Consider the following 25,743-nt stretch of genomic DNA (forward strand, 5'->3'; position numbering starts at 1 on the left):
TTGGTCAGAAATACGGCTGATCACAGATTGAGCTCCGTTTCTTGATTAAACGTTTATTGGCAAAGTTATTAGCGAATTTAGATATTTTGAGTTTTTATATAAAAATCGATTTTTGTTAAGAAATATGAGTGATCACAGATCGAGCTCCTTTTTTGATTAAACGCTTATTGGCCAAGTTATTATCGTTTTGATATATTTTTATCGCAATCGATAAAAAAAAAAGCATTTTTCTCCATTTTAATCGTTTATGATCATCGATCTTTCAATCAAAATGTGTCACTCTCGCTCTGCCCAGCAAAAACTTTTCTTACAAATAAGCCGAAAAATAAGGGGAATTTGACGATTCAACTACTTATTTTTCTACTGTAAGAAGTCATTATTTTTGTTCGCGATGTCCCAAATATTATCCTTTATATTTTGGCCAGAAATAAGTTGTTTTGTTAGTAGAGTTATTTATAGAATTTTTATTTACACAAAAAAATAAAAATAAAAAAAATAAGTCTCAGACCCGATTCGAACCTGCAACCTTCTGTTTGGTAGTCTGCCGTTGTGCTCACTACACCACTTCTTAGTTGTTTCATTGTGCATCAAATAATGGTTTTCACACAGTAATGCAATATTCTTTTCTGTTTTTCTAAAAATAAACATGCAATAAAAAAATTGGCAAATTGAAAAAAAGTAAGTTTTTTTGTTTTGTTTGTTTATTTTGTTTTTTTAGACTTTACTACTTAAAAAGTAAGTTATTAAAAAAGACATTATTAAAAAGACATTGTAGCATTTGTAAGCGAAGTTTTTGCTGGGTGTTTGTGCTGGGTGTTTGTGCTGCTGCCAGCGCGCTGCTTGCGGCGTGCAGTCTTTTTCCTTGAAAACCGGGTTCGTTGTATTTTATTTATGCGAACTTTAAAAAAAACGAATATGGGAATTTTTTGGCTATTTTTTTTTTAAATTTTACTACTATTTTTTACAACTACTCTTTGACTTACTACTACTACTTCAATACAACTATGTAATGATATTCTAATTCAGCGATTTTCTAACAATTTAATTAATCCACGATTTTTTTTCATGTATGACGAAAAAAAATTATTTTAAATTTTTTAGATGATGATTTTTTTTTTATTCTTCGTCTATTTTTTTAATTTTGGCTGCGACGACATGCGACAAATAAATTTGGTTTATTTTTTTTCATCCAAAAAACAATTTTTTCATTCAAGAAGAAAATTAAATATTTTTAGATAAAAATAAGAAATTAATTTTTTTAGGTGAAATAATGGACCGATTTCAGCCAGTTTCAATAGGCTTGGTCCTTGTGCCGAAAAAGTAATATGTACCAAATTTGATCGAAATATCTTCAAAATTGCGACCTGTACTCTGCGCACAAGGTTTACATGGACAGCCAGCCAGACGGACGGACGGACGGACGGACGGACATCGTTTAATCGACTCAGAAAGTGATTCTAAGTCGAGCGGTATACTTTAAGGTGGGTGTTAGACTAATATTTTTGGGCGTTACAAACATCTGCACAAACGCATAATACCCTCCCCACTATGGTGGTGTAGGGTATAATTATTGATATTTTAAAAGAAAAATATTTTTACTCATTTACTTGGTGTAGGGTATTATATGGTCGGGCTTGACCGTCCATACTTTCTTACTTGTTAGAATATTAATTTTTTACTTTCTGACTTTTAAAACCATTGTCGTGAAAACATTGTTTATTAAACCGCTAAACAAAATCTCTAAATTACCAACACTGTGTGTGTCAAGACGAATTTATATATGGTGACCTCAACTATACATCTGTCCACAGCTGATTTCCCAGGCAAACGTCAAGCTCAATACCTAAAAAATAATTCGCCGCATCAACTAATGTCAAACTCCATATACAAACAAATAAACGAATTCGCCTGATTTTTTCGTGCTGCCACCTAGAATAAATTCGCCTTGGTGTGTGTGAAAGAAAATCAGCCGACTGCAGTTTTTTTATTTTGTGTGTCAGGCAGAGATTTTAGCAAAAAAAAATCAGTGTAAAAATTATTTTCTTGTTATTTTGTGCATAACAAATTAAATTATTTAATCCAATCAAGCCGATAATTGCAAAACGCATAAGCGTTTCCATAAAAAATTAATCTAATTGTAAAGATATTAATGAGAGAATTAAATAAATAAGCGAAAAAATTACGACTGATTGCAATAAATTGACGGTGAAATTTTTGTCTACTAACATCAACAATGGAGGCAGTTCCACGACTGCATATGCTGTCTTTTCCCAATAAATCCAGTCCGGAAGGTACTTCTTTTGCTGGCTTAAAGAAAGTAAGTGGGGATTTCTTAAAATTAAAAGAAATTTTAAGCGAAATTAACAAAAGAAAAGCAATTGGAAAATTTTTCTTTTTCAAAGGGGAAAGAGGGAGGGGTGTCTGATTGTGAAAAACTGACTCATCTGTTTTTATTGTTTTTTTGTTGTTATAATTGTTTGTTATTCCACCAAGTGCATTTACATTTTTTAACAAGTCTTTGTTGTGTTTTATCTGTTTTCTTACACTCCCTTAAATCAATAAACTAGTACATTGCCGAATTTTATCAGGAGAATCCCGACAATTATTCCAAAGAACTTTATGCTTTAGAAACTTTACGCAATCAAGCTTTAAATACACCCAAGGATAATTGTGCCATTCTCAAGCGTTACTTTTGCCAGCTGGAATCATTGCTCAATCGTTTTCCCAAGTTGCGGGACAAGAAAGTCATCTTCCAATTCACCTGGAAAGATTTATACAACAGCAAGGTACAGGAATATAATGATATCGGCTATGAACAGGCGGCTGTTTTGTACAATGTTGCAGCAGCTCATACACAAGCCGGTGCTGCAGTTAATCGCACCGACATAGAGGGCATGAAGTTGGCTTGTACTCATTTCCAGTGTGCCGCCTGGGCTTTTGGGGAGATACGCGAACGTTATATTAATATGGATGAGTTTGGTGACTGTTTTACTACCGAACTGTTGGTGTTTATGCAACAAGTCTCCTTTGCCCAGGCTCAGGAATGTATATTGGAGAAATCGTTGATTGATAATCGTAAACCAAATATTGTGGCTAAAGTAACAGCTCAAATAGTGGTGTACTATGGCGCTGCCTTGGCTGCTTTACTCACGGGCGGAGATGATGGCCCGGTGGCTCATGTTGTTGATTCTGCTGTTTACAAGCAGTGGAAGAAATATGTTCGCTTCAAGATTTCCTATTTGAGTTCAATTTTGTATTTGTATCAAGGCCAGCATGCTGAGGAGCAGAGGAAAATGGGTGAAAGGGTTACATTATATGAGGTGAGTAAAATTAAACGTATTTTTTTTAATATTATGTTTATTTTAAATATGTAAAGAAGGTCTTGAATTATATTTCTCAACAATGATGTTTACAATATATCTTGGACATGTAAGGTTGCTGAAGACCTCCTTGTCAGGATAGAAAATACATTCCAATAAGCTTTACAATGTATTCTTTGAATTATTACATATTAAAAACAAGTAAGAAAGTATGGTCGGTCAAGCCCGACCATATAATACCCTACACTAAGTAAAAGAGCAAAAAAAAATTTTCTTTTAAAATTTCAATAATTTATATTTTTGAGTGATTTTCGGAAGTGGGCCTTATATGGGGGCTATGACCAATTATGGACCGATCACCATGAAATTAGGTCGTGTGATTTATGTGTATATTGAAGTTAACTATGTTGAATTTTGTGTGTTTACCAACATTTTTAAGCGATTTATGCACGTTAAAGTGATTTTCGGAAGCGGGTCTATATGGGAGCTATGACTAATTATGGACCGATCGTAACAAAATTTGGTGACATGATTTTTGTGTATATAAAACTTATTTGGAGTGGAATTTGTGGAGATACATATATAAATTAAACATTTATGACCGATAAAGTCCAATTTCGGGAGGACATTTGTATGGGGGCTAGGTGAAATAATGGATCGATTTCAGCCAGTTTCAATAGGCTTGGTCCTTGAGCCGAAAAAATAATATGTATCAAATTTCATCGAAATATCTTCAAAATTGCGACCTGTACTCTGCGCACAAGGTTTACATGGACAGCCAGCCAGCCAGCCAGCCAGCCAACCAGACGGACGGACGGACGGACGGACATCGCTTAATCGACTCAGAAAGTGATTCTAAGTCGATCGGTATACTTTAAGGTGGGTGTTAGACTAATATTTTTGGGCGTTACAAACATCTGCACAAACGCATAATACCCTCCCCACTATGGTGGTGTAGGGTATAATGAACTTACTGTCGCATATAGTGTACAAGACTTTCAAAAACGTTAAAGAATACATTACTTATTATGTTTCTATGCTGAAAGATAACAATTGTTAATTGAAAAGATTTAATTCTACCCAGTAATCAATCAAAAGTTTATGATATTACTGGGCAAGTCCCACAGCACACATTACACAGATATGAATCAGCTGGTTGCAGTAATATGGCAATAGAAAACATACAAAAGAAAATATCAAAATTGTTGTAGTTTGAAAAGGGCGACAAATATATCACACTCGTTGCCTATTAAAAATGGTGTTTTCTTCTCTCGCCCTGCAAACCACAACCATTAGAAGTGGTTGTAAAACATTAAAATAACACTACGGACCGATATTGCTTTTTGAGAACTATCATTTGTTTCGTTTCTGTGTAATCTGTGCCCCCAACAAAATGTTCAGGCCGACTATAGATTAAAATCGGTAAAAATATATTTGAACCCGAAGTTTTTTCATCAAGATTTATTTTTCACCAAAACAATTTTGGTAAAAAATTCGTGTTAAAAAATATTTTTCCCGATTTTAACAATAAAAAAAATTGTACCAAAATAAATTTGTTTAACCCAAAAATTTTTCCCTCAAAATAATTTTCATCAAAACATTTCTTTCATCAAAAATTGTTTTTATTAATCTTTATCTTAAAGTATACTTTGGTGAAGGTTCGGCACAGGTTTTTAAATTAAATGAATTCAAAAAACTTTATATTTAGTAATAAAGTTAATGCAGTATAATTTATTGCTACTACTTACTATTAACAAGCATTTTTCATAATTTTCTCAGGCCGCTGGTGAAAAACTCGAAGAAGCTCGCAAAGAATCCAAAGGTCTACCCGATATAAAAGAGATCAATGAATCGCTCATATTCACCGCCGATGTGGTTGAGGCAAAACGTAAAAATGCTAAAAATGAAAATGAGTTCATCTACCATGAATCTGTACCCGAATTAGCCACCATAAGTGCTGTTCAAGGTGCAAATCTTGTGAATGGCATCGGCTTTTCTGCCACAGATCCCGATGTAGCTGGTGAGGATATATTTGCTCGTCTAGTGCCGATGAAGGCCCACGAGGCTAGTTCTATGTACAGCGAAGAAAAAGCTAAGTTATTGAGGAAATATGGCGGTAAAATTGAAGATAAAGATGGAGAATTGGCCAGTTTCATGAGTTCTCTAACACTTGATAATCTTAATATCAACGAAGAGAAGGCCAATAAAATACCCCAGGGTATTGTGGATAGATGTGCAGCCTTGAATGCCAATAAAACCGCCATACCCGAACTCATACAATCCATGTCACGTTTAGCTGAAGTTTGTGGTGATGTAGAGGCACACCTTAGTGAGATTTCGATGATTTTACAGCAAGAGGAAAAAGAAGAAAAGGAATTTCAACAGTTGACCGGAGTGCAACGCACCCCAAATGCTCATATTACCGAATTAACCAGAGAATTCCAGAAATACACTGAGGCCCACAATAGGGCGGGCGAATCGAATGACACTTTACGCAAAGCCATGGAGTTGCACATTAACAATTTGAAAATCTTGGCCAAACCTTTGCAAGATATACAACAATCTGTGCCCAAATTAAGTTCAGAACTCAATACCGCCGAAGTTTTCAAAGATGTGAAACTAATTGTTAATAAAGTTAATGAAATGAAGGCCCAACGTTCACAATTTCATGCTGATTTGCGTATAGCTGTCAATGATGATGACATCACCAGTAAAATTATAGCCCACGATTGTGAGGAAGATTTGCAGTCTTTGTTTGATCGTGAAATGGCCAAACATGAACGTTTAACCCAGTTGATAGATCAAAATCTCTTGGCTCAGGAGAATATTTTAAAGGCTTTAACTGAATCGTATGCCAAGGCAGCTCCGGTTCTGAAGACTTTGGCAGATGTTAAAAATAAACGTGAAGGTTTCTTTGCCTCTTTGGCGGCCTCGTATGATGTCTACGAAGATTTGTTGGCCAAATCGGTCAAGGGTTTGGAGTTTTATAATAAATTATCGGGTGAGTTTGAAGAAAAGTAGCTTTTTGGAAAAGTACCTTTTAAGAAAAGTACCTTTTAGGAAAACTACATTTTAAGAAAAGTAACTTTTAGGAAAATTATCTTTTAGGAAAAGTAACTTTTTGGAAAAGTATCTTTTAGGAAAGCAACTTTTAGGAAAAGTATCCTTTAATAAAAGTACCTTTTAAAAAAAGTACCTTTTAAAAAAAGGACCTTTTAAAAAAAGTACCTTTTAAAAAAAGTACCTTTTAAAAAAAGTACCTTTTAATAAAAGTAGCTTTTGATAAAAGTACCATTTAATAAAAGTACCTTTTAATAAGAGTTACTTTTAATAAAAGTACCTTTTAATAAAAGTACCTTTTAATAAAAGTACCTTTTAATAAAAGTACCTTTTAATAAAAGTACCTTTAACGAAAAGTACTTCTTAAAAAAAGTACCTTTTAATAAAAGTACCTATTAAAGAAAAGTACATTTTAATAAGAGTTACTTTTAATAAAAGTACCTTTTAATAAAAGTACCTTTTAATAAAAGTACCTTTTAATAAAAGTACCTTTTAATAAAAGTACCTTTTAATAAAAGTACCTTTTAATAAAAGTACCTTTTAATAAAAGTACCTTTTAATAAAAGTACCTTTAAAGAAAAGTACTTCTTAAAAAAAGTACCTTTTAATAAAAGTACCTATTAAAGAAAAGTACCTTTTAATAAAAGTACCTATTAAAGAAAAGTACCTTTTACTAAAAATACCTTTAAAGAAAAGTACCTTTTAATTAAAGTAAATTTTAAAAAAGGACCTTTTAAAAAAGTACCTTTTAATAAAAGTACATTTTAAATAAAGTACATTTAAGAAAATTACCTTTTAAGAAAAGTACCTTTTAAGAAAAGTATCCCTTTAAGAAAAGTACCTTTTCAGAAAATATATCTTTAAGAAAAGTACCTTTTTAGCAAAGAACATTTTAAGAAAAGTACCTTTTTAGCTAAGAACATTTAAAGAAAAGTATCCTTTAAATAAAGAACTTTTAAAGAAAAGTACCTTTTAAGAAAAGTACCTTTTAAGAAAAGTACCTTTTAAGAAAAGTACCTTTTAAGAAAACTACCTTTTAAGAAAACTACCTTTTAAGAAAAGAACATTTTAAATAAAGTACATTAAATAACTTGTTTTAAAATCATTAATTTCTTCTTTCAGCCAATGTGCAAAAACTATTATCACGCTGCAAATCTGCCAGAGATGTCCAGTCCGAAGAACGCCAGCAACGTTTGAAAAGTGTTACTCACAAACCCTATCCATCACCCATACCCACCTCCCAATTATCCACAGATTCCTATCAGCTTAACAATACAACACCCTTAAGCAATCCCTCCACCACCTCCAGTACACCAAAATTACGTGACTACATGAATGCCAAGAAGGCAGCTAAAGAGAAAATTAATTCCACAATGCCGGCTAATGCAAATAATGCCTACAATGCTGGAAATCCTCAGCAATACATACCGCCAGTTAGACCCAATCCTTTGGGTTCGGAAAATCCTACACAGGCTGTATGTTCAGGTGGCAGTTCTTACTATCCGCCAACAAGTGGTACCATGCCACCTACAGTGGGACCAAATGAGCCACCACCACCTTATACACAATACTACGATGCAACTGGAGCTGGTTATTCTAATCCCATGTTTTTGCAATACCAACAAAATATAGCACCACCGGCTTATAAACCACAGGCCTCTCCGAATTCACAATTTACATCATTAAATGCCAATATGACAAATTTGACTATGCAACAGCAGCAACAAATTCTGGAAGCTAATAATACGGCCAATCAAATGTCATCTACTGGAAATTACCAACAAATGTCATACAATTCTTTGGGTAATAATCCACAAAATCCTCTTGTCTATCAGGGTCACAATCAAAATTATCTAACAAATCAACCAAGTTATATGACCAACCAGCAAACTTACCTAAATCAAAGCAATAACACCACACACTCGGTATATACATCTAGCGCCTCTCCCGCTCCTAATATGACCAACAATTCTTTATATTCTTCACAATCAACGGTTTCAAATACTTCTCAAATGTATAATACACCAGCTGTTGTAACTACAGCTGCCACTACCTATACACCCCAACCATATTTCTATGGTACTAATACAGCAGCAGCAAGCAATAATTTGAACTCGAATTATCAACAAAGCCCTCAGCAAAATAACTATCAATCACCCCCCACAAATGTACCTACAAATCAACCTTTATATGTGGCCACCAATCAAACGGGTTTGCCTACATCCAACACACTTTTGCAATCATCGGGGGCCAGTGTACCTCCTACAATGCAGGCTCCATTTGTGGTTAATAATTTACAAGCAACACAAACACCACCAGCTCCACCACAAACAAACCTACAACAAACCACACCACAATCTCAAAATCCTTTACAAGTTGTAGGCAATACACCAACAGTTTATCCGGCTGTAGCACCAGCTACAGCTGCTCTAACTTCGAACGTTGTTAGTACTACCACTACTACGGCCTCATTTGGCTCATCAGCATCACATTCTACCATGCATCCCGGTTACAGTTATAATCCTCAAACGGGCAATTTTAATTATAATAGTGGCTATCAGCAGGCTAATCCGGCAAATCAACAGTTTTATGGTCAATACACTACGGGAGCAGCTGCTACGAACACACAAGTTGGAACTACCGACTCGCAGAGTGCTGGCAAAATGAATGTGGCTACTGGATTTGATGTAAGTATACAAAGTTTTTAAAAGTTTGCAGAAAAATAGTTAAGATATGAATTTAGAATAATAAATTCATGAATATTCATGAATTTTTTGCTGAATTCATGTGATCAGGAGAAACTGATTTATAGCTCTATAATGTCTATGTTCCGATGGTCAGACCGATATAATTATAACAATCCGCACGCCGTGGCGGTTACTGTAACGACATCTGATATAATAATCGTGAATGCCATCAAAAGAAAGCTGTCTTACAGGAATCAGAGTTCTTGGCAATCTCATGTTCAATAATCTCAGAAACCTATCAATGTTCTCAGAGCACACAGAAATTTTTTGCAAAATGATTTCCTTGAATCGATCAAATGGCTTTATTGTTCCTTAAATGCTTAAAATATTTTGAATCAAAAGAAAATTTCATAAACTCCAATGATCAATTTTGACCCACAAATACATTTTTTTTATTTTCAGTCACCCATAGTATCACACACCAAACCGACACCAGTAGCCACAGCAAATGCTGAATCAAAACCATCAACCGCCCCAGCCGACAGCACGAATTATTATAATGCTCCTTATGGTTATCAAACTAATGGTGCAACACCACCAATAGCACCCACACAAACCAATCCACCCCCTGCAAGTGTTGCGCGTCCAGCTACACCCCAACAGACTGTTTACCAGCAACCTCAAACAAATATTTATATGCAGAGTGGTACTGGCACCACAGCCAGTACACAAACTACCAAAAGTGGTAATACCTATGCCACCAGCAGTCAACAGTCCCCAATGATTCCAGCAAACCAACAAGAACAACAAACCCCAAAAGCTTCAGAAGCAAAACCAACAACTGCAGCCCCTAAGCCAGTGATTAATACTAAGAAATCTTCAAATATTGATCTGTTAAGTGACATAGATTTCTCGGGAGTAGCAGCAGTGCCACCACCAATATTACCACAACCAGTGTTAAAACCTCAGGTGGTTAGTAGTCCACCAGCCAGTCAAGTGGCTGAGCCCCTGACTCCCAAGAAAATAGAACAAAAAGAACCAGAACAAAATCTACATAAAGATGATAAAATCAAACAAGTAGAGGTGGGTTTTTTATTATATTTTTTAAAGCTTGAAGATCTTTGACGTTTTTTTTTTATACTAGGATTATGTAAACTCCACTGTGGATACACAGCTCTCGCCCTTAGCCGGCACTTCTCCTGCAGTACCTTTACAGCAACTCACTTCTCCCGTAGATTCACCAGCCGTCCGTAAATCCAGCTATGACAATTTATCCAATTGTTCAGACCTCTCTTCTTTGGACAACTTCGATTGGGATTCCGTGTCCATGCGCAGCGAAAAACCTACAAACACTGAACAAAAACATTCCGGTTCTACATTCCAACTAAAACCCATAGATCCATTTAGCGAAGACAAAACCCTCAAATATTTCCATAAGGAAGTGGAACGTTTTGAAAAATTCATTGAGTCTTTAAATGTTAAAATGCTTAATGGTCATACACCATTATCTACCAAATGGAAAGAATTGCAAGATCTTTTGGCTAAAGAGGCCCCCTCACGGACCACCGCCATAGCGAAATTATTCCCCGAGAAAAATAGATCATTAGATTGTTTGCCGTATGATCATGCCCGGGTTAAATTGGATAAAGAAACTGATGATTATATAAATGCAGCATTTGTTAAGGTTTGTATGGTGGTAATTTTATTTGATATTTTAGTTTTATCAATTTTTTTTTGTTTCTTAGAATTTGGGTACTGGCTGTCCAAATTTCATTATTTCCCAAACGCCTCAACAGAATACGATTAACGATTTTTGGTGCATGATTTGGTCACAAAAGGCACTAACTGTACTCTCGCTACATACACCAAATGAGGTAACAAACTTTAAACAAAATTTTTTTATTTAGAAAAAGAAATGAGACATTTTATTCTTATTTTTTCTTTTAACCAGATGCTTGATCCCTTCTGGCCTCAGTCGGTCGACAAAGAATCGAACTTTGATGATTTCACTGTTAAATGCATTAAAGTAATACAATTATCGCACTGCATAGAATATCAATTAAAGCTTTCCATGTTGGGCGCCGATCCCATCATTGAATTGTCAGTACTGCAAATTAAAACATGGACTAAAAGGTTTGCTATTTAAATTAGCTTTCTAGTGATTAAAAAATTAAACTTTCATCTTCTATCTTACAGCACTCCTCCCTTAGTAGTGGGTATAGCACGCAATGCTTTACAGGCTCATCAACAACGTTGTCTAGATTTCAATACACCATCTTCACCACTGGTTTTGAATTGTTTAACCGGTTCTGAACGATCGGAAATAGTGGCCATTGGCATAACTGCCATATTGTCTACACAATATAAACGACCAGTTTTAATAAGTAATTTATATTTTTTTTACAGGACTGACACGCGGAATGAATGATAGTGAGCTACATATTTAAATAAATCTTGGTGCATGTTTCTTCAGCTCGCATTGGCTTTTTATATAACTGACTCAACTCCTTAGCCTTGACCACAATACAGAACCGTTCGGAAAATTGTATAGTTTTAGCTCATACATCAACAAAAATAACCTCCTGTTTTTAATCAGACTCTCTTAACGCATTGCTCTTGGAACTTATGTGGAATTGAATTCATGATGCAACTTCGAAATTTATTTGAGGTCTTTACTGCTACTTGGAGAGTTACCTTCAATAAGGACTCTCATGTGTATCAGATTTTATTGATATTCATATTTTTACGCTAGACAGACGGCTATAAATCTTCTTAGATATTTAAACAATTAGTGTGAGAGTGTTATAAATACTATCACCGGTTTATGTTGTAAAAGGTCTTAGCAGATAGAGGTCGGAAGGCTCCAGAATTAAGATTTTTAAATATTTTTTTTTGCAGAAATAAGATCTACACCAACTTTTACTATCATTCATTCCAAGTTTAATCGTTTTTTTTTAACCTAATTTCAATTAAATGCATTTTTTTCTATAGATGTCATAGATGTTTGGTTGCGCATTTGCAGTCAACGTCAAAAGGCCTTGCGTGATGTGGAAACTTTGGAGCAATCTTTACAAATTGTTTTAAATCATGCTCATGATGTTTTAAATAAAAGTACGTAACATTTTCTTTGATAAATAAATATAAATAATGATATAATATAATTTTAATTCCTAGGAGGCATTATGACTTCGTATCAAATGAAAATTGCACCCCAAGTAACCGCCCAAGAAAAACAGGCCACCAAAGATCCTCTCAACGAACTGGATGCTTTATGGAAATTAAAATGATAAAAACCATACCATAAATCAGCAACGACAAATTTAAGGATCTATTTTATACACATACATACATAAATATTCCACTATATGTAGAGGACTGAAAAAAATTATGACTAATTTTTATTTATAAAACAAACAAAATCATTTTTTTTTAAATATGGCCTTTAAAAAAGGTTTTCTTTTCGTGTTTTTTCGCTTTTAAACTAATTCAATTGTTATTTCTATCATCTATTTAATCTTCGTATGCATATTATAATACATAAGTTCAAATTTCGAAATTTGTTAAACAAAAACAAGTATTACAAACAAAAACTTTACTAACATTTGATCAAAATCTTATTTATTTAACCAGAAGAATCTAAATAAATTATTTAAATTAAAACAAATGCAAATATTGAATATTTGAAAAAAATAAACGATTATTTATAGTAAATATCTAATATTTAATATAACACAATACAAAACATAACATAAATAACTAAATACTTGCTACACACATTTATTATTGGACAAGCACATACAACATACACGCATACATACAAACATAAATAAAAATAAATAAATAAAAATATTATTGAAAATATTAAAAAAATAAATTTGTGTGAATCTAAAGAATAAGAAAAATGAAACAAATACATTTGATATAACAAAGAAACAAAAAAAATAAGATAAAAAAATTAATTTATAAATCTTTAATCTTCTGAATTCGATAATATTTGGTATAAATGTTTTCCATAGCCATCGTAGATTTTTAAGTTTTTTTCTAGAAATCCGTTTCTTATCAAAACAGGATGAACGGCTTAATTTCATATATCTAGGTCCATTATTAAAAAGTACCCTTATTTCAGTTCTCATATTTTGGTACCTGATCCTAAATCTAACTTCACTCACATGTATATCAGCTAACTTTAATGTCGATAATTTAAATAATTTAAAATATTAAAAAAGTACCATTTGGAGAAAAGTACCAATTTCCCTTTTCCTTATTTCTTTCACCCGTCAAATTTGAAATTTAAAAATACTCTTTTTTTTGCCAAAATGTTTTGAGCTACAGACATTTCTCAAACGATTCAAATCTTTGTTAATGTTTTCAAGAAAAAATATGTTTTAAAAAAAAGTACCAAACTTTTTACCCGGATTTGGCCCATATACACCTTGCACAGTGGTATGAGAAAAAAAAGATGGAAATAAATCTGTAACTTCTAAACCCTTAGTCCAATTTGAATGAAATTTCCTCTTTCGCAAAGAGGAAGTGTTGTCGAGTTTAAGTTTTGAATTTGGACCTCATGACCCCACCGCGAGCGGGACCCTAAAGTAGGACACCTCGGATATGTTCAATTTTAAAAATGATCCTATTTCTTCGTTTGTGTTCCGATTTCAAAAAACTTACATATATAGAATTTTCTCATCGAGCACTACATAAAACCTCGTCGTAGCTATCAATTATCTTTTATAGCTTAGGAGATATTCGCATTTGAAAATTATATTTTCAACATTTTTACCCACCCTACTCCAGTTTTTTGACGTCTGGGTTGCAAATATTTCCCGGTTTTCTCCACTTTTTTATAGGATTAATAACAGATGTATATATCAAATAAAGAAAGAATTGGTTAAAAATCATGACTGAGTCCAAAGTTACATGCATTTGAATTTAAAAAAATAAAAAAGGCTATTTTTTTTCGCTATTTTTTGGGGAAAAAAGTACTTTTATTCTTTTTAAGTTATCTAAAAAATTTCTAAGAGGATGTATAATGAATTTGTACTTTTTGAAAAGCTAACTTTACATCAAATATTTTAAATGAAAAAAAATTATAATTTTTGATACCGAGGGGACCAGGTACATTCAAAAAATGCCTATTTTTTATGTAAAATTAAACTTTAGAGCAAAAACTCTCAAATCGCATAGTCGATATCAAATTATAATAATCTATTTTAGATGGCCCAATATGTTCTTAATTATTTTGTAAAGGGTTCCGATAACCCCGCCCCTAGCCAAAAAACGAAAAAATCCCATTTTTGGAATTTTTCAATACTTTTTTGGAATTTGCGGGATTCCTGATTACAAATTTCAAAATTTGTTTTCATTTTTCCATTTTCAATAAAAAAATCTATATAAATAAAATTTATATAAAATTTCATTACAAAATATTCATAAATAAAAATTTTATTTCAATTTGAAATATTTGTATCTATGCCAAAACTCATTAAAAAGTATTTTTTGTCATATTTTTCAAAAAAGTATTCCATGAATTTGTTCATTGTCAAAAGTTATATACATTATTGGAAAGTAGACAAAATCTTCTATCCATTGATATATAACATGTCTACATTATGTTTTTTACGTGGCAAATTAATTAGGGAAAAATTAACAACTCGCTGAGAATTTACCTAACATAGAAATTCATAAAAAAGCATGATGCCTACATAAAATTTTTATGAATGTACATAACAGTGCTAGGTAAATTTTCAATTCTCCCTGGTACCGCTCGTGGTGGGGTCATGAGATCCGAGTTCAAAACTTAAACTCGACAACACTTCCTCTTTGCGCATGTGAAATTTCGTTTAAATTGGACTAAGGGTTCAGAAATTACAGATTTATTTCCCTCTTTTTTTTGTCATACCACTGTGCCTTGGCACATGAGTTCCAAATAACACTCTGTTAGTTAAGTTTTGGAACCAATTTAAACATAAAAATTATCAAAATTAATAATTTCAAAAATAAATGTATTTCCCCGATGTACCAAAAAAAAATTTTTTTTTCGCAAATTTTTGCAGAAAAAAAATCAATTTCTTGCTCGGAAAAATAAAGCCCACAGACAAAATTCATTAAAATTGTGGACATAAAGCCTATTTGATTATGATTGATCAGAAAGAGGACAGTTAAAATAAATGTAATCCACTCCTAACTCTATTTTTATACCCTTCGCCATGAGTGACAATAATATCAAAGTCCATTGCAACGATGTATATAAGGCTATAGTAAATTGGACCTACATTGGGTCAAAATCGGGAAAAATATTTTTTAACCCGATTTTTTTTCATCAAAAAATTTTTTTGTTATAAATTCATTCCAAAAAAAAATTTTAAAAATTAAAAAAAAAAAATTTTAAAATTAAAAACTTAAAAAAAAGTAAAAAACAATTTGGAAAAAAAAAATTTTTAAAAAAAAATTAATTTTGTTTAAATAATATTTAAAAAAAAATATTTTTAAGTATAATTTGGTGAAGGGTATATAAGATTCGGCACAGCCGAATATACATAGCTCTCTTACTTGTTTTTTTTATGTGTCGATTATGGATGGCAACCGAAATTCAGTTGCGTCGCACAAATTTCTGGTTGCCATTTGACAATAGAAAATGATGCTGCCAGTTGCCATCTGTAATACCATTTAGGCAACTGACAACGCAACTAAAGTTCGGTTGCTATCCATAATCGACCCATTAAATTGTTGGTGGCCCAAAACTTTAATAAGCTGACAATCAGGTACATATGGTAACATAGAGACGAGACGTAATTGTCAAAAACATAAGTCTGTTGTCATAAAACCTAACTCTTGCAACAACAAAATACATGCTTGTGAAAAATCGGAGTGTTTCGCCTCTGTATAATTCTTTATGATCTGGTATCTTCAAATTTAAATCGATTTATCGCGCATCTGAAAAGTTAAATGACGTTAACAACTCTTACACACAAACCTTTTATATGAAATTTAGTTAAACAATTGAATACAAAAGAAATTGTTTTCAACATTTTATTTAACATTTTTTGTTTGGTTCTTTAAAATAATTTATAGAGTCCAACCGATTATTCGGTTTCCACCTAATACCAGTATTCGGTTAAAAATTTACCAAATACCAAAACTTTTATTAGGGAAACAAATTTTGAACATAATTAATGGAATACAAAACCGTAAATGTCTTTGCATCCAGTTAAATCAAAAAAACTTTTTAGTTCAAGATAAAAATGATATCCAAAATGTAAAATGAATGAGCTAAAACTGGCTCTAAAAGTAAAATAATATTTTTTTTTGAAAACTAATAGCAAATTTTAAAAGTGTCGGTTTGTTTCGGATTTTTTTTGATTTTTTGGCGGAATATTAGATTCGGTTCGGCCGGACTTCAATACTGGTTTCAAGCGGACTGCAATAATTTGTCTAATTTTTCTAATCTTTAAAAAAAATGTAAATAAAACAAGTTGTACTTTTAAAAAAGATTTATTTGATTTTTTTTTGTTTTGTTAATTTATTTAATTATAACGCATTTTGTTGTTGAATTTTTTTTTAAATGTTTGTAACATTAAGCAAACATTTGTTTGTTCTGTTTTTTTTTTAATTGAAATCTTGATTACCCCTCAGCATAATAACACAGGTCAAGAAATAAAGAAAAAAATGTTTGGTGACGAGATACCGTTGGTGGTTTTCTATTAGATGTACATTGGTAACACCAATAATGTTTTTAAATTATTTTTTGACTACCTGACTGCTTAGTCCTCGATCAACGCTAGACTTGGACTGTACAAGACGGTTATAAAACCAATATGGTCGTATGGCATCCAGCAAAAGAAGACAGTCAAGACTCTCAAGAATAATAACAGGTGCTCATTGCTACGTGAGAAATTGTAACATCCATAAGGATGTTCCTACAATACGCGAACTACAAGGAAAAGCTACAAGATAATCCAAAACTCCTTGTTAGTGAATTGCAATCCCTTGAGGGTCAGAAGAATATAATCCTTGGACCTAGTCTGATAATTTTATTTTAAAAAAAATTTTGTTACATATTGCAATTCAATAAAAACTTTTTTTATAATTTAAGATGTTAAGTATAAGATGTTAATACTTATTTCATATTTCTAAAAATAATGATTCAATAAGAAGTTCGGTTGCCATCCATAATCGACGCATTATTCACACTTTTTGAGAATATTGTTAATTGTATCATAAATAAATACACATAGATAGGAAACTCTGCAGTCAAAGACCTAACTCAGTTGTGAAAAACCTAAGTGGTGAGAATGTATTAGTAAAAAAAACTTTGTTAAGACAAAAACAATACTCGTAGATATTTTTAGTAAAAACAAAAACGATGGGGGTAGATTGATGAAATCAGTCCGTTTGTAAAACATCGAATTATTCATAGCAGACCCACAAAATTATATATGAAATTCTAAGACTATCTAGCTATGCCCGTCTATCTGTTGAAAACACGATAGGGATGAAACGAAAGGAGCTGGCTGAAATTTTCCAAAAACGTAAGATTTGATTGGTATTGAAAATGGGCAATATCGGTCCCTGATTTCACGTAGCCCCCATACAAATGTCCCCCGGAATATTGTTTGAGCAGCCATAAATATGTTGATTATTCGGCAATCCTGGTCAAATTTTGTACAAATTAGTTCCAAGTACTCTGAAATTACTGTAAATCAATGTATGGAGAAAATTGGTCAACATTTGTACCTGGTCCCCATACAAAATCCCCCTCAGAAAATGATTTGAACACTAATAACTGTCTTATAATAATTAATATCGGGATAGAATTTGACGTAAACATGTTTTATATGAACTTAAATCTTTCTACCAACTTTTGTGAGCATCGGACCATAATTGACCCTTACCCCCCTATATCAGAAAAATATTTTATTGTCAATAGCTAATTTATAAATAATGACATTAACATAAAATTCGACATATATTTGAAGTTTAAAGAAATTAATCGGACCAGTCTCCACAGAAGACCAAAACTACATATTGATAGTGGTTATACAAGATTCGGCACAGCCGAGTTTTTTCAAGTTTCCGCTTTGTATGATTTCCTCTATAATTTGTATCATTAACAAATTTTACTTTTATTTTAATGTTTAAAATGTTTGCAAGCTTTTGAAAAAAAATTAAAAAATACACGAAAGTAGTCAAAATTTTCTTTATTTCCAAAACTATATACAGTCCAGCTATTATGGCGAAGGGTATCCAAAATTCGTTTTAGCCGAATACAATTCATTTTAAATTAGTTAACTTACAATTACAAAAATACAAATTAATTAGCACACCAATGTTATTTTGTTGTTGTTTATCAACGCCATCTTATTTTACACATAAAAAAGCAGTCTAATTGCAAACAATTCATTTTTGTCGTTTTTGGCCTTTTTCTTAATAAAAAAACAAATCAATAATATGTTATTTTTCTGGTTTTAGCTTAAAATTAACATTTTACAATTATAATTTATTTATACATTGTGGTTTTAATTCATTGTTTTATTTTTTTGTTTGTTTATTTTACGTTTTTATTTGAATTCTTTTTTAGTAACTGAATGTTTTTTTTTTGTTTTTTTTTGCAAAATTTCGTTTTTTTTTGTTTGGGAAATAAAAAATAGTATTTTATTTATTTCTTGTTTTTTTAATACTTAAATTAATTAATAACAAATCACAGTACACAATATAATTAATAATAATTAATATACATTTAGCAATAAACAAGCCTTTTTTTCATTTGGTACAAAAAAAGTTAAATACAAAACAGGCTTGGACATATAAAAAATATTAAATATTTCTGTTAGTTAAAAATTGTTCCGTTAAACATTATTTCGAGAACTTATGATTAATATTATAAATAAATATATAACATAAAAAAAAATTAACAAAAGTTTTAATATATTTGTTTTACATAAAAATAAAAAAAAATAACATTTTTAAACATTTTATTAAAAACTAATAAATTTTTGAAATCATAAAAAATTGCCATCTTTTGATAAAATTTAAAAAAGAAATACTTTTAAAATGTTTGGGTAAGGGAAAAACTAGTTTTTGTTTATTAAATTCATTAAGGATTTTGATAACTTAACAAAAGTTTAGCTATATATTATAGTCATTCGAAATTCAGGGAATCAATTTGGTAGCTCGTGAACAATTGGAGATAAAGAGTGAGTGAAAAAAAACTTATACACACTATTCCAGCCAAAACTTATCCTTGCTCCAACAAATTATTATTTTTTTAAAAAATAATATCAGATATTCAGCCCAATCATGAATAAAAAATCCACGGGAGTTTTTTCCCTTTTCCCATTTTTAACACTGAATTTTAATAGGAAAAGGGAAAAAATTCCCGCGGATTTTTTATTCATGATTGGGCGGATTATATTTTTTAAATCATTAATTTTCAACTGTTCGGTCAAAATGGTCACCGAAAAAAATACGGGAAAAAAATATTTAAAACTTTCCAAAAATATCCAATCGTCTCACTGCTTCAAAAGCCTTTAAACAGTATAAGGAAGACTTGAACATTGAAAGAAAACCTGGATCAGGAAGAAAAAGAGTCTAACAGATATTGGTAAGGCAAAAGAAGTCGAACAACCCTTTCGAAGAGCACCGAACACTTCTATCAGAAAAGCAGCTCGTAAAGTTAAATGCTCTGATTCTTATGTGCGCAGAGCCAAAGCTAATGCTGGGTTGAAGTCGTATAAAGTTCAGAAAGTTTCAGATTGCAATGCGTTAAAGAACTTAGAAGCAAATAAATGAGCGAAAAAATTTAGATAAAATTTTATTAAAAATAAGTAAGAGAGCTATATTCGGCTGTGCCGAATCATATATCGTCCTCTCAATAAAACAATAGTGTATAAGTATATACACCATTATTTTAGACATAACTGATTCTATATGTGGTAAAAATTTGGTGAAATTCTACTTCCACAAAGTGGGTCAAAAGATCAATTGAAATATTACTTTTGTTCTAGATGTCTACTAACTCAAAAATATTAAACTCTAAATTTTAAATATTTTTAGGTAAAAAATAATATTTTTTTTCAAAAGTTGTTTTTTAATTTTATGGAAAAAAAATTTTTTGAATTGTTATTTTTTAATTTTTTTTTAAAAAATTTGAAAAAATTGTTTTTATAATTTTTTTTTTTAAATTTAAAAATTTTATTTTTTTTTATATTTAAATTTTTTTTTTAATATTTTGCGGAAAAAACTTTTCGGGTTGAAAAATATTTTTTCCGATTGTAGGTCCATTGTATGTCTTACTTGCAAAGGTCTTTGAAATATCTATCATTAGATATCCATATTGTCTATATTAATGACTTAGTAATCCAGACATAGGTCAAAAATAGGTAAAAAATCGAGATTGTCCTGGTTTTTTCCTTATATCTCGGCCATTTGTGAACCGATTTTCTCGATAGCAACCGAGCCGGAAGAATTCCCGACATATTGATGTATGAATCATGTATTTAAGTTATTTGGGGCTACGAAAAGTTGATTTCAACAGACAGACAGACGGACATGGCTTAATCGTCTCCGCTATCTATAAGGATCCAGAATATATGTACTGTACGGAAAATTATATTGTGGATATTACAAACGGAATGACAAACTACTAGGGTATTCAATTAATCTGGTTTCTGGTTTAATCGGTTAATCTAGCAAATAATTAATCTAGGTTTTGATTTAATCGGTTAATAATCGGTTAATTTTAAATTATTCGATTAACCGAATAATTTCTATTTTAAATTTAATATGAACAAGTAAGAAAGTATGGTCGGTCAAGCCCGACCAAATAATACCCTACACTAAGTAAAAGAGCAAAAACATTTTTCTTTTAAAATTTCAATAATTTATATTTTTGAGTGATTTTCGGAAGTGGGCCCATATAAGGGCTATGACCAATTATGGACCGATCACCATGAAATTAGGTCGTGTGATTTATGTCTATATGAAAGTTTACTATGTAGTATTTTGTGAGTATACCAACCTTTTTAAGCGATTTATGCACGTTAAAGTGATTTTCGGAAGCGGATCTATGTGGGAGCTATGACTAATTATGGACCGATCGTAACAAAATTTGGTGACATGAATTTTGTATATATAATACATATTTGGAGCGCAATTCGTGGATATACATATATAAATTAAGCATTTATGACCGATAAAGTCCAATTTCGGAAGGACATTTTTTATAGGGGCTAAGTGAAATAATGGACCGATTTCAGCCAGTTTCAATAGGGCCGAAAAAATAATATGTACCAAATTTTATCGAAATATCTTCAAAATTGCGACCTGTACTCTGCGCACAAGGTTTACATGGACAACCAGCCAACCAGACGGACGGACAGACATCGTTTAATCGACTCAGAATGTGATTCGGTATACTTTAAGGTGGGTGTTAGACTAATATTTTTGGGCGTTACAAACATCTGCACAAACGCATTATACCCTCCCCACTATGGTGGTATAGGGTATAAAAACAAACAAAATATAACAATTCAACAATCCTTTTTATATACAAATGCAACCAAACATTTCAAAAATTTTTCAATAAATTTTATTTGTTGGAAAATAAATAAAAGTAATTTAATTTATTTGGCAGAAAGTGGACATAAAAACGATGTTTTCAAACTTGGTACCACATCAAATAATTGATTTGAAACGCAAATATCGTTTCGTTTTATAAAATAAAAAATTTTTATTTTTTCGTTTCAAACGGAAACGCAAACGAAAATTCGTTTGAAGATACAAAATGAGGCCATAAAGGTTTTCCTTTTAAATGATATTTTTTTCTTTAGTTTTAATAAAAGTTGACTTGGAAAAAACTCTATCGTCACTGATTGTCGATGTTGGAGAAATCAAAAGTAAGGCATGATAAAGAATATCCAATTTCTCAGTTCTTTTTTTAGTAGATTTTGAATAGTTTCTTTAAGTTCTGATAAAAGACTCGTTTCTGTAATGTCCTCCGACTCATTTGGACAAAGTTAATCATAGAACATTCTAGAAAAAAGGTCATTTCCAAATTCCTTAGTTTCAGTTTTGGAGCTATACTTCAAAAAACTATTGTTAGAAGGGAATAGTCATGAGTTAACACATAAAATTTGAGTGTTCAAAACTATATTTCTATATAAAGTGCAAAAAAAAAAAAATTAATCGGTTTATTTGTTATTTGAAAATCGGCATTTTTAAATTATTCGAACAGTTAACCGACAAAAATTAATCGCTTAACCGATTAACGGTTAATCGATTGAATACCCTACAAACTACCCTTCTCACGAAGGTGAAGAGTATAAAAATACACCTGTTGTTGTGATGGATGATTAAACTTAGGTACTGGTAGACTTTTCACAATTTGCGGGTCAAGATTTTCATGTAGTGTGTGTGCCAAGCCAATTTGCCATATTTCTGGCCCGATTTGACATCATGTCTAGAGATGCTACGAGACTGATTTTTGAAAATCCCGGGGTTCGGGATTTGGTAAAGAATCCCGACAACGGGTTTTGGGATTTTCGGGAAATCTGAAATCCCGAAAATTATAAGAAAGAAACGCATGTCTTTACAATTGAAAATAAATTTTTTATTTGGCATGGCGAAATGCGCAAGATAGGATTTGGTTTTAAACCCATGGTTTCTTTAGGAAACTTTCTTAGAATTTTCCGTAGATTGCGTTTCTGCTATACGATTTTTTACTTTTTGATCGTCCATACAAATCGACCCAGCCTAATGTACATACTGGTAAAAAACAGTACTTTAGTAAAAAAAAACAGTGTTTATTTTAAATAGCTTCTTAAGAATGATATTGCAGATATGGTTTCATCTGCCATTCTGGAACGCATTTTGTTTCCGACATATGCTGCTGCCGAAAAACATCTTTCACATTGACAAACTCCTTTGCAAATACTTATAACAAATCTGCAAGTATTTTCCTCTTGTTCCTTCAGAAATAAAATGATCTATTTCTTTTGCAAGTTGCAAATCTATATTCTAATTTGGTTTCATTATTGTTATTTGGGTTTTTTACATTTATTAATAACTAGATGACCGTCCTGGCTTCGCCCGGTAGCTATTTATTAATGTAGTTCTTCAAGTTTTTCCAAAAAATGTCTCTTATTAAGAAAAATGAGAAGTGAAAAGAAGGCAATGCATATATTAAAAATTAAAATTTCTTTTCTTTACAAACCATCTCCTGAAAATTTCGAATCGAATAAAAAAAAATCGCTCCAGCCGTTCTCAAGTGATGCCATTACATACATGGACCGTTTCATTTTTATATATATAGATATCTTTTAGCCTTTTTACAATCGAAATATTTTCATTTTGTTCGAGCACCTCATCTGAGATAAAATCAATTTCATTTGAAGAGGATTTAAATTGAGTTTTGTTAGAAAACTTACAAATAAATGTGAAGAATTGATTTTCTAGAGCCCCACTCAATGAAAAATAAAATACCGTTTTCCTTTATTAACTATATTGTAGCAGGAGTTGAGCTTAACAACTTTTTTGAACATCACTTTGCGATATTCTGGCATGTAGAATGTCAAAATGCATGACAATTTCCCCTATTTATTTAAAATTAAAAAATCCCGGGATTTAAAATTAAAAAATCCCGGGCTTCGGGAACGGGATTCCCCGTTTGGCATCTCTAATCATGCCACTAGGGAAAGAAGGCCCTTGAGTGGTATTCAAACAATAATGTAAATTTTGTACCACGGGAGGCAAATCCACTCAAATGTCCAGAACTTCGGCCTGTGGGCTCTTGTAAAAAAATAATTATAGAATACAGGATAGGTATCCCAGATCATGTCCGATTTTAAGTGGACCATCTCGCCTAAAAAAGTAACGGAAGCAACTATAAAATCTTTAATAGGAGGATTTCCAGAAAAGGCACCGAATAATATGCCAATATTGTAATGTTTAATGAATTTGTACAATATTTTAATAAATTTGCGTATTTTTGAGAATTTGTATATTGAACGGTTTAAGTTTTATTTAACTAAATACACGTATAAGTTTTGTTGGGCTTACTCTTTACCATATTACTAAAACCAGCTGATTCATATCTGTATAATTTGTGCGATATATACTGGAGTTATTTTTGTTTGATTTATACATTGTATTTCGAAAATTCCTTCAAATCAATTAACCACAAATCCTTATCATCCTGGAATATACATATCATTTGATATTACATTTTCTTAATTTTTGAAAGGGTTGACAAACCAAAACTAGCCATTCCACTTTCACATAAAATAAATAAACAACAAAATTTCCAAAAAAAGAAAAAGGTTTTTCAAATTAAAAGATGGCATTGGAATAAAAAATCTAATCAATTATGGCATCATTTTCCATATCCTTGCTAATCCTTACAAATTCCTTGCTCTACGTTCAAGTTTTTTTTTTGTTACATTCAATACGAACTTGTTTATTTAATTTTTTACATTAGAAAAAAAATAACCAAATGTCACAACATTTTACACACATTTTACAAGAGAGCAGTTTTAGTTGCATGTGTTAGAAATACATTTATATATATATAAAAAAACACTTAGAAAACCCATTAGAAAAAACCAAAACACATTCAAATACATATACTGAAGAATGTTTACTTTTTCTATTTAAAAAATTTTTTGGTAATAATAGGTCATGGAGATAACTATATGAGTAGTTAGTACACAGCTTAAATTTGTTTTTGAGGAGTGTTTTTCATTTTCTTTTCTATTTTTGTATAAGAACTATTCCCCTACAACGCTCTCTATTCCCATCATCTTTTTGCGTCAACCTGTAAATCAATTTCACTTAATAATGCCCAATTTTCACTATCACCATGCACATGCAAACGTATCTCCTTAATAGCACCGATTTTCGCATCTACTGTACCCTCTGCCACACCCATGGTATCGAAATTACCCACTATCAGATAACCATCGGTGGTGGAATTGTAAAAACTCCACACCGGTGAACTTTCACTCAAAGTGTCGGCGGGTAATACCTCAATAGTGGTGTTGTAGAAACGATCCGAGGGATGTTCTGAATTGCCACTGCGAAATAGATAATGCTTAAGTACAGTGGGCTTTTCAAATATAAACTGTACAAAATCTCCCGGTTGTGGCAATAGGCCCCAAAAATAGGTTTCTCCCTTGTACGCTCTCTTCAGTTGATAATTCTTATAAGCGGCTATATTCGATTTAACTAGGGCTGGTGGATTATGGGGATGAGCATAGAAGGTGGGAACTTTAGAACCAAATTGTTTATCTTTCAGCTTTTGAACTTTGCCCTTAAGCGACGAACTAGTGCCGATGTGTTGAAACAGCGATGGACGATAGTGCAGCCAATATTTGGCGCGCTCTTGATTGCAGTGTTTTTGATCTTGATCGGTGCGGCAGACCTTGGATTCAATGAAGTAGCCCAACAGCCAGTCGACCGGTTTTTCGTTGTAGAACATTTGGAAAAATGTTATGAGATAGGGGAGTTCGGCGGACTTGAACATTTTACCTATGAAACCCAATTGACAGAAGTCCAGTAGAAACCATGGCGGCTGGTCGGGTTTTGTCAAAGCACTTTTGGTAATGGCAAATTTTTTCATAGCCGTTATAAAATGACGTTTGGCTAGGATATCATCTTCGAGTTGGACATAGAAGGTGCCTGCA

The 25,743-nt window shown here is 31.9% G+C and overlaps 2 protein-coding genes across 3 annotated transcripts in view; one reads left to right on the forward strand and one right to left on the reverse strand.

Moving 5' to 3' along the window:
* Nucleotides 1–2,014: 2,014 nt before the first annotated feature.
* mop (myopic) lies at nt 2,015–12,941 on the forward strand. The gene is made up of 11 exons (XM_065505249.1): nt 2,015–2,317; nt 2,568–3,320; nt 5,100–6,321; nt 7,503–9,067; nt 9,530–10,150; nt 10,212–10,751; nt 10,813–10,941; nt 11,019–11,200; nt 11,264–11,451; nt 12,059–12,178; nt 12,242–12,941. The coding sequence occupies exons 1-11, from the start codon at nt 2,234–2,236 to the stop codon at nt 12,352–12,354; spliced, it is 5,517 nt and encodes a 1,838-aa protein (XP_065361321.1). The 5' UTR covers nt 2,015–2,233; the 3' UTR covers nt 12,355–12,941.
* An 11,585-nt stretch (nt 12,942–24,526) lies between these two features.
* Mgat4a (alpha-1,3-mannosyl-glycoprotein 4-beta-N-acetylglucosaminyltransferase a) overlaps nt 24,527–25,743 on the reverse strand; it is a 36,421-nt gene continuing 35,204 nt past the window's right edge. For both annotated transcript variants that reach the window (XM_065503980.1, XM_065503979.1), the window contains exon 3: nt 24,527–25,738. In XM_065503980.1, coding sequence (XP_065360052.1) covers nt 24,858–25,738 — 881 coding nt within the window. In that variant the 3' untranslated portion in view covers nt 24,527–24,857. The remainder of the gene's footprint in view (nt 25,739–25,743) is intronic.

Source organism: Calliphora vicina, chromosome 3, assembly GCF_958450345.1.
Source record: "Calliphora vicina chromosome 3, idCalVici1.1, whole genome shotgun sequence".
Lineage (NCBI taxonomy): Eukaryota > Metazoa > Arthropoda > Insecta > Diptera > Calliphoridae > Calliphora > Calliphora vicina.